Source organism: Myotis myotis, unplaced genomic scaffold, assembly GCF_014108235.1.
Source record: "Myotis myotis isolate mMyoMyo1 unplaced genomic scaffold, mMyoMyo1.p scaffold_m19_p_1, whole genome shotgun sequence".
Classification (NCBI taxonomy): Eukaryota; Metazoa; Chordata; class Mammalia; order Chiroptera; family Vespertilionidae; genus Myotis; species Myotis myotis.
The window spans coordinates 163,056,518-163,069,080 of record NW_023416313.1 but is presented as its reverse complement, the minus strand read 5'-3'; the positions used below and the strand labels follow the sequence as shown (position 1 = coordinate 163,069,080).

The 12,563-nt window shown below is 53.2% G+C and overlaps 1 protein-coding gene and 1 long non-coding RNA gene across 4 annotated transcripts in view; one reads left to right on the top strand and one right to left on the bottom strand.

The window, feature by feature from the left end:
• Positions 1 to 579: 579 nt before the first annotated feature.
• DUOX1 (dual oxidase 1) overlaps positions 580 to 12,563 on the bottom strand; it is a 39,823-nt gene continuing 27,839 nt past the window's right edge. For 2 of the 3 annotated variants that reach the window (XM_036300141.1, XM_036300157.1), the window contains 9 exons: positions 12,036 to 12,135; positions 11,747 to 11,796; positions 9,407 to 9,534; positions 4,928 to 5,081; positions 4,308 to 4,537; positions 3,903 to 4,061; positions 2,416 to 2,571; positions 2,086 to 2,214; positions 580 to 1,384 (listed from right to left, as the gene is read on the bottom strand). In XM_036300141.1, coding sequence (XP_036156034.1) covers positions 1,262 to 1,384; positions 2,086 to 2,214; positions 2,416 to 2,571; positions 3,903 to 4,061; positions 4,308 to 4,537; positions 4,928 to 5,081; positions 9,407 to 9,534; positions 11,747 to 11,796; positions 12,036 to 12,135 — 1,229 coding nt within the window. In that variant the 3' untranslated portion in view covers positions 580 to 1,261. The remainder of the gene's footprint in view (positions 1,385 to 2,085; positions 2,215 to 2,415; positions 2,572 to 3,902; positions 4,062 to 4,307; positions 4,538 to 4,927; positions 5,082 to 9,406; positions 9,535 to 11,746; positions 11,797 to 12,035; positions 12,136 to 12,563) is intronic. The other variant, XM_036300149.1, reaches the window with a different exon arrangement.
• On the top strand, positions 4,075 to 5,430 carry LOC118651259. Its single transcript, XR_004966158.1, has 2 exons — positions 4,075 to 4,145; positions 4,823 to 5,430. It is a non-coding gene; the product is annotated as an uncharacterized LOC118651259 (long non-coding RNA).

The window sequence follows — 12,563 nt, the reverse complement described above, 5'->3', positions numbered from 1 at the left end:
GACAAATGTAAGAATTCTGTGGAGACAATAGAAAGAATCACTTGAAGTTGGGCACTGCTTCAGAAATTCCCTCAGAGAGGGTTGCCCTCTCTTTAAGTAGACTTGGAGGGCATTCAGTCATTTTGTAGATGCAAAAACAGCTCCAAAAAGGTTAGGTGATGTGCTCATCTATCTCCTTGCTATCATCTCACTACCTAGAGCTCAGAGAAGGACTAGGAGTAACAGGTCCTGGAGCAGGCCAGGCCAACTCTGCCTCCCTGTGGGCTCCTGGGTGTCTCGGCCCCTATCCCACACCCCTTGTGCCCAGTCCACCTTCTCCAAAACCCCTCACACCTCGCCCCCTCCTGACCAGGCTTCAGAAGACTCACACTCGCCACTCAGAGAGGCCCTCTGTCAGGAAGGGTGCCCTTGAGCAGGGGAAGGGGTCTCTAGCTGGTGTGCTTGGCCTGGACGGGTTCCTTTATTCAGAGGATACTAGCAAGCTCAGAGAATGTCTGCATTGGCCTGTTAGCCGGCCGGTTGAGTGGCTTCTTCTGCCAGTGCTTACCCCATCCTGGGGCAGAATAAAGCAGCCCAGGGGGCAGAAAAGTGGTTTATTTGTAGAGGAGGCTATGGAACAAGAAGAGCAGAGAATGTCTGAAGAGCACTACATAGAGAGATATTGAGCCAGGTTCTGACTACAGAGCCTGTTTAAGAACTTGGGAGAGAAGATCAATTGTGCTGTTAAACTGAGGTGCTGAGAGATTTCCTATAAATTTCTCTCTGGGGTCCAGCCTCTGTCCCCTTGAAGGCATTTGCCAGCCCTTTTGATAGTGGAAAGCCCAGAAGAAGGGGAGGACTTAGGGGAGGAGTTCTAAGACGCCAGCATTTGTGCTCCCACTTCATCCTTAGGGTCACAGCCCCCTATACACACGCACGCGCACACACACACACACACACACACACACACAACTTACCACTTGTCAGCCCCAGTCTTTTGAAATTTTTCTTAGTTTGGAAGAAGAGCTGTCATTTTGCCCCCAAAACAATAGCTCCCAACCTCTAGTCCCCGGACAGTGCCTCCCACTTCTCCAGGCTGAGACTATGAGTCTGGGGTCCCTGAACCCACATGCGGTGACTGACCATGGCCACCCGGACCAAGGTTGGCAGGTGGGAGTGGGGAGAAGGCGAGGGAACCAGAAACAGGAAGTACAGAGGTGAGGCGAGGTGTGACCCAAACCTCTGCTCAGCAGGCAGTGGGTGGAGCCCCTGGGCAGGAGGCCTAGAAGTTCTCGTAATGGTGGGAGAAATGAGTCCGGTCCTGCCTGTTAATGAGCTGACAGGCTTTTTCCACATTCTTGGTCATGCCAGGGGGGCCACAGCTGAACACCCCAATCTTCCGGACCTGTTGGGGAAGGAAGAAGTGAAGGCTAGCTCAGTGTTCGGAGGGAGGGCTAGCTCAGGGTCCATGTTAAAGCCATGAAGAGTCTCCTGATGAGGGCTCATTCCACGTTCCTGTGAAAGTTTGCTTCTACCATGCCTGGTGAGGGCCAGCTTGGTGTTTTTAAATCCAACTTGATTTTAGTAGACCTTCTCTCGGTGGGTCCAGCCTCTACCCCTTCCAAGCATTTGCCAGCTTCAAGTGCAAGCTTCAAGAGCAGTTTCCGATATGGGGCTGGGTTAATCAATGTTCGAGTTGAGGGATAGCTTAGTGTCTCATTAAGGGCTCACCCAGTGCTTATGAGAGCAGTGGCTTGCTCAGTGTTCATGGTGAAGATCAGCTCAGTGTCCAGGATGAGGCCTGGCTCAGCATTAGTGTGAAGGGTAGCTCTGAGTTTATGGTGAGGACTAGCTCAATCATTGAGCTCTTCCTTCTGAACAAGGAAGGCATCATGGCTTCAGAAGTGGCAAGTCCCTGTTGCCTGCCTCCCCACTTCCCCCTCAGGGTGACCCCCTCTTCTCCTTTCCCATTTCGTTACCCCACCAACTTCCCAGGGGGTGATGGGTTCTCATCGGCAGTCAATAGCTTCCCTGATGGAGCAGGTTTGGGAGCTTTGCTCAGAGGATAAACTGAAGAGACCCTGGATGGGGGGCGGGGGAACTGACCTGTGGGTGAACCTCCTGCAGGGAGTTGAAGAAGGGCTCAAAGGGGGGGCGACCAAAGTGGGTGACAGAGCGCAGGCCCGTGAACAGACTCCGGTTAAGCACCTTCTGGAAGTGCCGCTCACAGATGTACTAGGGGCACAGGGGCAGGTCAAGACAAGGACAATCAGGGTCAGCCCAAGCCAACCCAAAGCCTGGGTTGGGAAGGGAGCTGGAGGCTGAGTATAGAAGCCACTTGCTCTGTGCCTCCTGCCAACCCTCCCTGGCCATCCTGCCTTACCCTGCTAACCCACTCAACCACTGAGCTACCCTGCCTGGCCGGCCCTGACGTACCAGCATGGTGGTCCTGAGGTCGAACTTCTCAGCCAGCTGGGTGATGTAGATGTGCACGGACACCAGGTCCTGGTGGTCATTCTCCTCCACCTCCCGGATGATGTCAGCCAGCCACTCGAACTGCCGCTGGGTCCGTGTCACCCAGATGAAGTAGATCTGGGGACAGGGCTGGAGCTTAGGGCCCAGCTCAGCTCAGGCTCCTTATACCCCAGGGATTTGCACACCAATAGAACTCTTTTGGCCAGCGGGTGCCCCTCTCCAGATATCCTGGGGAATGGAGTGTAGGGGGCCACAGGGCCAGGCTCTGGAGCAGGACATGGAGTTGCCCCAGGGCATGGAGAAGTGCAAGTAAGTGACAGCCTGGGGCACCTGACGGTCTGAGCCTATCCTGCCACTCTCTCCAATGTGCCCTCCTTAGGCCCAGAAGGAGAGGGTACCACTAAAGGGCTTGTCACAGAACATCTTCAGGGAAGACCCAGCTGGCTGTCTGGAGGGGATGGGAATGGACTCAGAGACCAGGGGGATGGAAACTTCCCTAGGAGAACCCATCTCCAGCTTCTGATGGGGGAAAGTGGGACTGTTTGGGTTAAGAATCAGAGGCAGCCTGGCCAGTGTGGCTCAGTGGTTGAGCGTCGACCTATGCAGGAGGTCACAGTTCAATTCCCAGTCAGGGCACATGCCTGGGTTGCAGGCTCAATCTCCAGTGGGGGGTGTGCAGGAGGCAGCCAATCATGATTCTCTCTTACCATTGATATTTCTATCTCTCCCTTCCTCTCTGAAATCATATATATATATATATATATATATATATATATATATATATATATATATATAATATAAATTATTTTTTTCCAAAAAGGAAGCACAGGCAGAGCTAGCTTGGACAGAGGAGCAGAGAACTGTCTGTCACCTCTGAATGCTGACAGCATATGGGCTGGGCCTCTGCCTGCTGCATTCCTGCACTCCTGACTCACCTGCCAGGCCTAGAGAGACAAGCAGGGGCCTGCCACAAGGTGCAGGCTGGGGTGAAGGGGCCTGGCATGGAGGGGTCCTGAGGGCCTGGGCTGTGTGCCTGGAGCCAGCCGTGCCCATCAGCCCTGCCTACCACCTCCTGTTCTCTTACTCTTGAGAGCAAAGCCAGTTTCACCTGTGCCCCACCCCAAGCGTGCCCTTCCTTCTCCCAGCCCGACAATGCCCCAAGTGCTAGCTTTCCCTGTAGGAGGGGAGTTTCTTCACCTTTCTCCAGCCTGCCTGGAGGGATTCCCTGTGTGGGGTGCTTCATAACTGAGGGAAGGAGCTCAGGGGCATCAACAAACTAACTCTGTCCTTTAGGATCTGCGGATATCCTGCCCACCCCACCCCAGCCCACCCAGGGCCAGGCCAGCTTGGCCTTGCCTGGACTAGGGAGACCAAGAACAGAGGCAGGAGAGCCAGCACAGATGGACGCAGTGATCATGAACAAGGGACATGGGCTGGGGGGCACTTACCTTCTTACAGAACACTTGATAGCTGACTGACGACTTGAAGACCAGGTCTTTGAGGATAGAGGCAAAGGGGGTGACCCCAATGCCCCCTCCTACCAGCACTGACACCTCAAACTTATGCCATTCCTGGTGGCCCTCTCCAAATGGCCCATCGAGGTACAACTGCAGGGACAAGAGTGGGTGTGAGTTAAGCTCTCAGCTACCACCACAGTTCTGAAGCCAGAAATGAGAGGCAAGAAAAAGCAGGTAGGTTAATGGAGTGAGGGGGGAGGGGGACTGTGGCTTTATCTGGGACAGCCAGTCTCTGGATGGAGGAGGGAGGAGCACAGTGGGCGTCTGGTGCTGCAGAGTCGAGGCCTACTAAAGGGCTGTGGGAGCATGTGGCACATCTGGCCTGGGTCTGGGCACCTTCGGGTAGCTGGCACAGCCGTTGGTCGGGGGTGAGTAGATCTCCCTGAGGCGAGTGGTCCAGGGCCCTGCCGCCCGGATGTGCAGGCTGAGCGTGTCCTCATGGGGCGCAGAAGTCAGTGTGAAGGGGTGGTACTCGGTGGTCCCCAGAGCCAGGCAGGCGATCCGCACCCACTGTCCTGACTTGTACTCAAAGCCTTGAGGCCGCTGGAACTGCAGGTGGGTCACCCCTGAGGAGGGGAGGTGGGCGTGAGGCTGCTGTCCTGAACCCAGCAACAGTGTGGTCTCCAGAGAGTTCCCCAACTACAGCCTCAGCCCTGCTCTGGAATATGCCAGGGACCTCCCCCCATCAGACCTCATTACTCCCCTCAGGCCCTGTCTGCCCTGAGGAGGGGCTGGTGGTCAGCAGGGCAAGGAACAGCCTGGCCTGGGCTTCTCCTCTCTGTTGTGAAAGAGGCTCAGGGCCCCTGGCAAAGAGCTTCTTTTACCAGCTCCCTCATCCCTTCCACCCCAAGGCCCCTGCCAACTCCACGGGGCCAGGCTAGGAGACTGCAAGGTCCAGGCTCTGCTTTGCTTCCCAGTCCCACCAAGCTGGGCCCCTGACAGCCTCTTGCTGGTACCTGAAGGCAGCAGCTCGGCCTTCACCACGCTGATCTCCACCTTCTTCCGGCTCAGGCTCACCAGCTTGTCCCCCCCGTAGATTAGTGCCGGGACCAGGAAGAAGATGTGGAAACGGGGCAGCTGGACCAGAGCGAAGCTGCCGTGGATGATGAGCTGAATAGAGTGAAGGATACCGCTCAGACCTGGCCACATCCACAACAGGATCTGAGGCTGGTTCAGGGCTTAGACCCCTATATCATTCCTCACTGGCATGTCCACGCCTCACCTCACCATGTGCCATGCTCCTTTCAGGTTCCAAAACCGAACCATTCCCAACCCCATCCTCCAAAGCATCCTTGACGAATAAGACTATTTGCATCTCTCCGACACCATCCTAGGACCTAGACCAGTGATGGTGAACCTATGACACTCGTGTCAGAGGTGACACGCGAACTCATTTTTTTGGTTGATTTTTCTTTGTTAAATGGCATTTAAATATATAAAATAAATATCAAAAATATAAGTCTTTGTTTTACTATGGTTGCAAAGATCAAAAAATGTCTATATGTGACACGGCACCAGAGTTAAGTTAGGGTTTTTCAAAATGCTGACACGCCGAGCTCAAAAGGTTCGCCATCACTGCCCTAGACCAGCCATGTCAACTCTCCCCTGCACTCATGCAGTCGCCTCCTAACTGGTTTTCCACTGGGTTTCCCCATGTGATCGATTCTCTTCAAGGCAGCCAGTGTGACTCTTTAAAGTTCATTTTATCATGTCACCCCCAGCTTTAAAAACCTTAGCAGCTTTCTCATTGCACCACAAGGCCTCGTGATACTCTGATCCCTGCCTGCCAAACATGGCAAGTCCTTTCTGCTCCACGACCTTTGCACATGCTGTTCCCTCTGCCAGGAATGCTCTTCCCCTGGCTCTTCCTAGATTATCTCCATCTCATGCTTCAGGTCTCAGCAGAAACACCGCCTCCCCGGGCTTTCCCCGAGTCCCCTCTGTCACAGCTCCCTGCTAACTGCCTTCAAAGCACTTGTCAGCCACAGTAATTGTGATTCTCCATTCATTGACCCGTTTGCTGTTGCTTTCCCCAGTGGACTGCTGGGGTAGGTCCTGCTTCCATTTTGTTTGCCACTATTCTCTCAGCTCCTAGCGGATTCTGCCTGGCACATGGTAGGCACTCAATAACTATTGAGTCAATGAAAGAAGTTCCCCCAATGTATCTTCTGCCTTTGGAGTTTAAGAACACATAACTAGTCTCCGTTTTCCATGAAACAACTGACAGGCATTGTCCAGCTCTAGTCCTTTCCTCCATAAGCTGGTCAGACACTCCTTGCCCCGTTCCTCCCACTTGCTTGCTCCTAAGTCTGGTCAGTCTGGCTTCCTCCTCAGGCTCTCTTCTCAGGATCTTCTCACTGAGGGCTCACGAATGGCCAAACCCCAAGGTGTCCTTTCAGACCACTTTCGCTCCCTGCCTTGGCACCTGTGGCACAGTGTCCCCCCACTACCCCCCCCCCCCCGCCCCGCTTGACACTCCCACAACAATACAATGCTCTCCTGGGTCTCCCTCCTCTCAGGCCACTCTCCACCTCTGCACTGACTGTTCCTTCTCCACCCCAACCCTTGTGTTGCCCAAGCCCAATTTCCTCACCCTCTGCTTGTCTTTCTATGCTCTCCCACGTAGCATGGCTCTCAGCTGAACCACAGCCTCTCAGCTTCAGTGCAGTTCACACAGGTCTACCATGTCCTGCTACCACCTAACGCCCTTGGCCAGCCAGCACTGTCTCCTCGGTGCCCTGAATATTCTGTCATCATCCACACCTCCACACCTGTGCTCATGCCCTCCCATCTACCTGAAATGCTCTTCAGCTTCCACTCTGCCCTGTCAGACCCTAGCTTATCTCTCTGTAAGGCTTGGCCCAAGTCCCATCTTCTCCCTGAAGTCTTCCCTAACCAGTTTGGCCCAAATGAAACTCCCTTCAATGAGCTCCTGTAACTTACTTTTCAGAACACTCAGCTCAGCAATTAATCCTGTATTGTCTGCTCATGTCCATCATTTCACATGCATGGCGTTTACCTCTGCCGCAAATCCTAAATTCCTGAGGGCAGAGCATCCAGTCTCCCCTTCCCTGCAGGGCTTAGCACAGAGCTAGGACCTAACAGGCTCTCAGCACAACTGTTAAACTCTGCTTCCTCTTTCAACTCTCCCTTCCCCAGCTGAGCGTCCCAGAACTCGTGAGCTTTCCCCACAGGATTCACTTGAGCCTCTCAGAGCTCTCCTCTGAACTGGCTCCAGTTCCCCCAGTTCCTCTTTCATTGTGGAGCCCACGCCCACCCCCAAGGCTTTCTGAGCATCCAACCAGGCTGAGAACAATGCCAGGGTGACCTCATGCTATACACCCTGTTTGGTGTTAGCTCTACTTTTTAACCACAATCTGCCCTCTGGCTGAGGAGCTGGGGGAGCAGCTGCCAGCTCAGCTTTGGCTGTGCTAGCCTTGCCTCTCCAGCCTTCTCAGGGTCTACTCCACCCCACCCTGGGTCCTTTACTTGTAACTTCTCTTTCTGCCTGAGGTCAAGTGGCCACACCTGTGATAAATGGGAAGGAAGCGGGTGTTTTGGCCCTGACCTACCCCCAGTGGAGAAGCTCCCAAGCTGCCAGGGCTAGGACGGCCCAGCAGAGGGGCCTACACCTTTCTGAGCTGCTGACTTCCCTGTTGGCAGGACGGGTGGTTCTAAACTCCAGTTATTCTCCCAAACCAGCGATTAATCAGAAAGGGGTCTTGGTCTCAGGGTGCCAGTCTCCTATTAGTTCAAAGAAGCTCCTCTTTCACCAGGAATAAGAACATCACCTCCACCCCAGCCAGAAACAGTAACCAGGGCTCCACCCCTTACCGAGGAGGCGGTGAGGAAGGGATAAATTAGCTTGAGCGAGATTTCTTTGGAAATAAACATCATCAATTCTAGGGAACAACCTAAGCCGAGGCTGGGTAGTCATCTTCAGAACTGTGAAGTACCAAGCCTTGGGCAAGATAGAAATAGACCCTCCTATTAATGAGGACGGAACAGCACCTGGGAGGAGACTCCTGGGTGCAGTTCCGCCCGGAGCCAGTGACAGAGAAGGAAGCCGTATGGACTACGCATTTCTTAAATGCTCCCAGCTGTAGGGCAGTAGAAAATTACCAGCCCTGCATGGGGAAGTGCAGACCTCGAAGCAGTCCCCAGGGATTTATAGCCCCGGACGCTGAGAACCAGCTGAGGGAGTTAGGCTCTGATTAATTGTTAGGATAAGCTGGATGTGAGAGTACCAGGCAGGAGTGATAAACTCCCATGCCGTTAGGACACAGCACAGACCCCTTTGGAATTTCTTTGTTCCCCTTTTACTCCCTCCTGAGTGAGAAAATTTATAGTCTGGCCATCTGGCCCGGGGTCTTGGCTGGCAGGTCAAACTGACCTAACAAGCAGGACGTCTTGTCAGGTAATAACAAATGTCCCAGGAAGCCCCTGGCCGATGTGTGAACCCTCTTTGTCCTCGTTACCCCCACCCCTATTTTGAGTTGTGTATAAAAAGCTGTAACTGTAACCGCTCGCTGCTGCTTCCTGCGCGTGTCCTGCCGCGGCGGCAGCCCGGATTCGAATCTGTTAATAAAGAAACTCCCTCTCCAGATTGGCAAGGGAGAGGATCTGTTTCACCAAATTCTTGGTTTGCCGTGGTTTCCTGTCTCGCGGGTACTTTCTCCTTATAACACCAGCCAAACTGTCATTCCTGGGGACTTAGTTTAGCTCCTCAACAAGCAGGTCCTCAGGGTGCCCTTTTGGGAACTGCCTGTGTCCCTGAGGAAGGCAGGCCAAACAGAACCATGACACAGGCGCACAGATCGGAAGTCAGCTCCGAAGCAGCCGCCAAACCCAGGGAAGGGGGAAGGGAGCAGAACAGGAGAAAGGAGGGAATGTGAAGGAAGGCAGGCAGGAGCCCAGGTTAAGGAGAAGGAAAGGGGAAAGGTGGCCTTAAAAATCCAGTTTATCAGCAGTCCAAGTGAAGACTTTGGGAGCAAAGTCATTAACTTTATAGGTAGCACTTAGTTGGGTGGGGTGACTAACATCTTAGAAAATGGGATCAGAACAAAAGCAGCAAAACCCAATGAAGATAAGTCTCTCTAAAAAAGGGCAGCCCACCCTGGAGCCCTATCCGGCCACTCAAAGTGGAGGAAGACTGGCTGGGCAAAATGACGCGGGGGGTATCTGCTGGGAACGCAGATCCGTCTGCTAGAGCTGCTACTGCAAAACGCAGGCCGGCAAGTCCATCTCCAAGCGCTGCGTATCAGGGTCCGTCTACTCGAAAGTCCCCTACTATCCTCTCCATCTTTTAAGTGACAAATGAAGAGGATACTTGAAATAACAAAGGGGATGGAGAACCGACGTCTCAGTCCTCACTGCCTCTCTGGGAATATCTTGCCCAGACCCCATGAGCCTGGCTCAGAGCCGAGACCCCTCACCAGGATGTAGAGCAGGATGTAGAGGTGGTGGGTCAGCCAAAAGCCCCGGAAGCTGCAGCGCCGGAAGTGGCGGGAGGCGAAGACGTACATGACGGCCAGGACCAGGAGCATTGTAACCCCCGTGAGGCCTGCAAAATGAACAAGGGTTCTGAAGGGCAAGGGAGCGAGGCTGTTCTGGGCCTGCCAAGGGCCTGGACCCTTTTCCACCCCACTGTCCTCGGAGGGGGTGGGGAAAGCCCAGCATCTTCCTCTGTTCCTCTCCCTTCACGCCACTGGTCACAGGTACCTCTCTCTTCGATAGACCCTACTCACCCCTCATAGACTTTGTCAGGATATATATATATATATTGCCTCCATTCTCTTTATTGGTGGGAGTTTAAGTTGATGTATCTTTTAAAAAGTGTACATACCCTTTGAGTAAGGAATTCATCTGTTAGGAATTTATTCTACAAATATATCACGAGGAATGCAAGAATACATGTACAAGATGTTCATGGCAACATAATTTGTAACAGTAAAACAGCTGGAAATAACTTACATGCTCAAGAAGAGGGAACTGGCTGAGTAAAATAATAGCATAGGAATACAATAGAATAGTATTCTGCCGCAAAGAAATGAGGCAGATGTACTGGCATGAGATGTCCGAAATAAAATGCTGCCCTGACCGGTTTGGCTCAGTGGATAGAGCATCGGCCTGCGGACTGAAGGGTCCCAGGTTCGATTCTGGTCAAGGGCATGTACCTTGGATGCGGGCATATCTCCAGTGGGGGATGTACAGGAGGCAGCTGATCGATATTTCTCTCTCATTGATGTTTCTAACTCTCTATCCCTTTCCCTCTCTAACATGGCTGTGTTCCCCTGTGATGGAGTTCTGACTTGGCTCAAACAATAGTTCATTCAAGTGGACACTTTCTGGGCTGTCATGGAAAATGTCAATAAAAAACCTGGTTTGTCTGAATGCTGAATCCGGGCTTTTATTTCTGCTAAGCTGGTCTCCCCCTCTTGGGGGACTGAAGCTGCTGCCTCCTTCTCAGTGTCCTCTACCTTAGTTACAGTAAAGTGTGGCATTGCTGTTGAAATCCTGTGCTTTTTCTGTATTTAAACTTCCTTCCAAGTCTACTCTGCCTACCCCTTCCTTGCTGTGTCCCTTTCAGATTCTGTCAGGATATTTTTCAAGTACCTGTGTTTTATGTTCATCACTTTTCTGACTCTCAGCTTCACAAGAACAGGGCCAGGCTAGGCTAGTTCACCACTGAACCTAGTGTAGGGCCTAGTGTAGGGCCTGGCACACCGTGGGCCTTATATAAATGTATGTTGAATGGGGCTGGGACTCTGGACATTGCAGGCCCTGCCTTATGCAGTCAAGGCTTGTACCAAGTCCCTGCAGCACTCCACCTCGCTGCCACAGCACACAGCGTGAGCACTGGTGAGTAAGTGCTACCCCCAGAGACCCCCCTGGGTTCAGCCCTGAGTTAGTGAGAGGCCCCTCTTCACAGGGAATCCCAGGCCTGGGCTACCCAGGAGGGCAATACTGGAGCCAGAATGGGAATGCAGGGGTCAGGGAAGGGCCCCTCAAGGATCAAGGAGGAGAGAGGCACAAATTAGGAAGATTAGAGTCCTGAAGAACGGCAAAGCAGAGGTTAAGAAGGGATCTAACCAAAGCCTGTCAAGTACAGAATGGAGAGCAGAGCATAAACACAGGCTTATCCTGGAAACCCCAGTGTGCAGGAATTAGCAGGCACTCTCTGAAGTTCAAAGCAGATCACTTTAGGATTAAAAAAAATAAAAAATTAAAAAATGGTGCTTTGTTTCATAGCGGAGTGAGTGTAGAAAACGTGTTGCCCCAAGGAGGGAACAGATTGAAAATACAAATAGGTTGAAGAAGTGTTTGAATAGATGCACAGCTAATAGCTCTAAAATGGGTGATTATGGGGAGTTAGGGATATGCCTCTAAACAGCCCTTGTCAAGACAGACTAAAAGGGGTGGGGAGGGGGGTCCGCCTGACTTGACAAGAGCCTGGTCCCTCCTCCGTGTAGCCAGGGCGCAGTGTTTTTCAGAACCAGTCATGGCAGGTGTGTGCACTAGGGGAGAGGAGGGGCCCTCCCACCCCACAGAGGGAGGAACTAGTTCAGAGCTGGGTGGAGCCCAGTCAAGCTCCAGAGAGAAGCACTAGAAAGCAGTCTCCTACTGCCCAGGAGAGCCCTCGGGGCCAGAGGGCAGGGCCTGACTGACCGTGAGAGCCCAGTGGGTGCAGCTGGGCTGCTCTGTTGGTAGAGAGAGCCCAGAACCTGGAACTCGGAGCCAGGCCCAGAAATTCATGGAGCAGGAAGGGCTCTCACCTGGCACCGTCTGGAAGAACCACCAGTAATACTTCTGGGGGAACTCGGACCTGTGGGGAAGGGATGGAAGGGAGGGTCCTGAGAGGAGATGTCTGGGACGTCCAGAAAGGACCCTCCAGATGAGGCCCCAACCCAGCCACAGCCCCCCTTTCTGCTGACTCGGGGCGGGGGGCTCAGGCTGGTCATTGTCTGTCCTATAACCTAGAAGGTGACACTCTCCTCTGAGCAGAGATAATTAGATTCTTTCCACTCACAAATTATACACCCTTTCCCCTCGCTCACTACTCACCCATCATCATGGAAGAGGCCAGGGAAGAGGCAGGAGAGGATGCTGAGTGGGCTGATGGAGAACAGGTACACGTTCACCACATGGCCTGCGCTGTGTAACACTAAGGAAGACCAGGCGGATAGGGTGAGCCTGGGGGCAGCCGGGTGGGGGTGCTCAACCCATTGAGCCCAAGGCGAACTCCCGCCAGCCAGAGGTGGGGGCCTGAAGAAGGACCCTAGGGGGTTGGATTTCTGATCTCTGAGAAACTTCCTGTTCCTCCCATGTCCCATATACACTCCCTCCGTGAAGACAACCATGAGTCTAAATTATATATTAGAAGTCCACTCCTTTGGTTCCTCTCACAGATCTATCTTTTAAAACAAACGTTGCAAGATGGCACATTCTGTACACTCATTTGGGGTGTTAGGAACTTGTCAGGTGGAGGCTGGTGAGGTGGCCCTGAAAGTATAGGAAGCGGCACTGGGGCGGGGTGGGGGGGGCATTGAGGGGCCCTTGGGCTACTGCACACCACTGCTGGGGCGCCGCCAT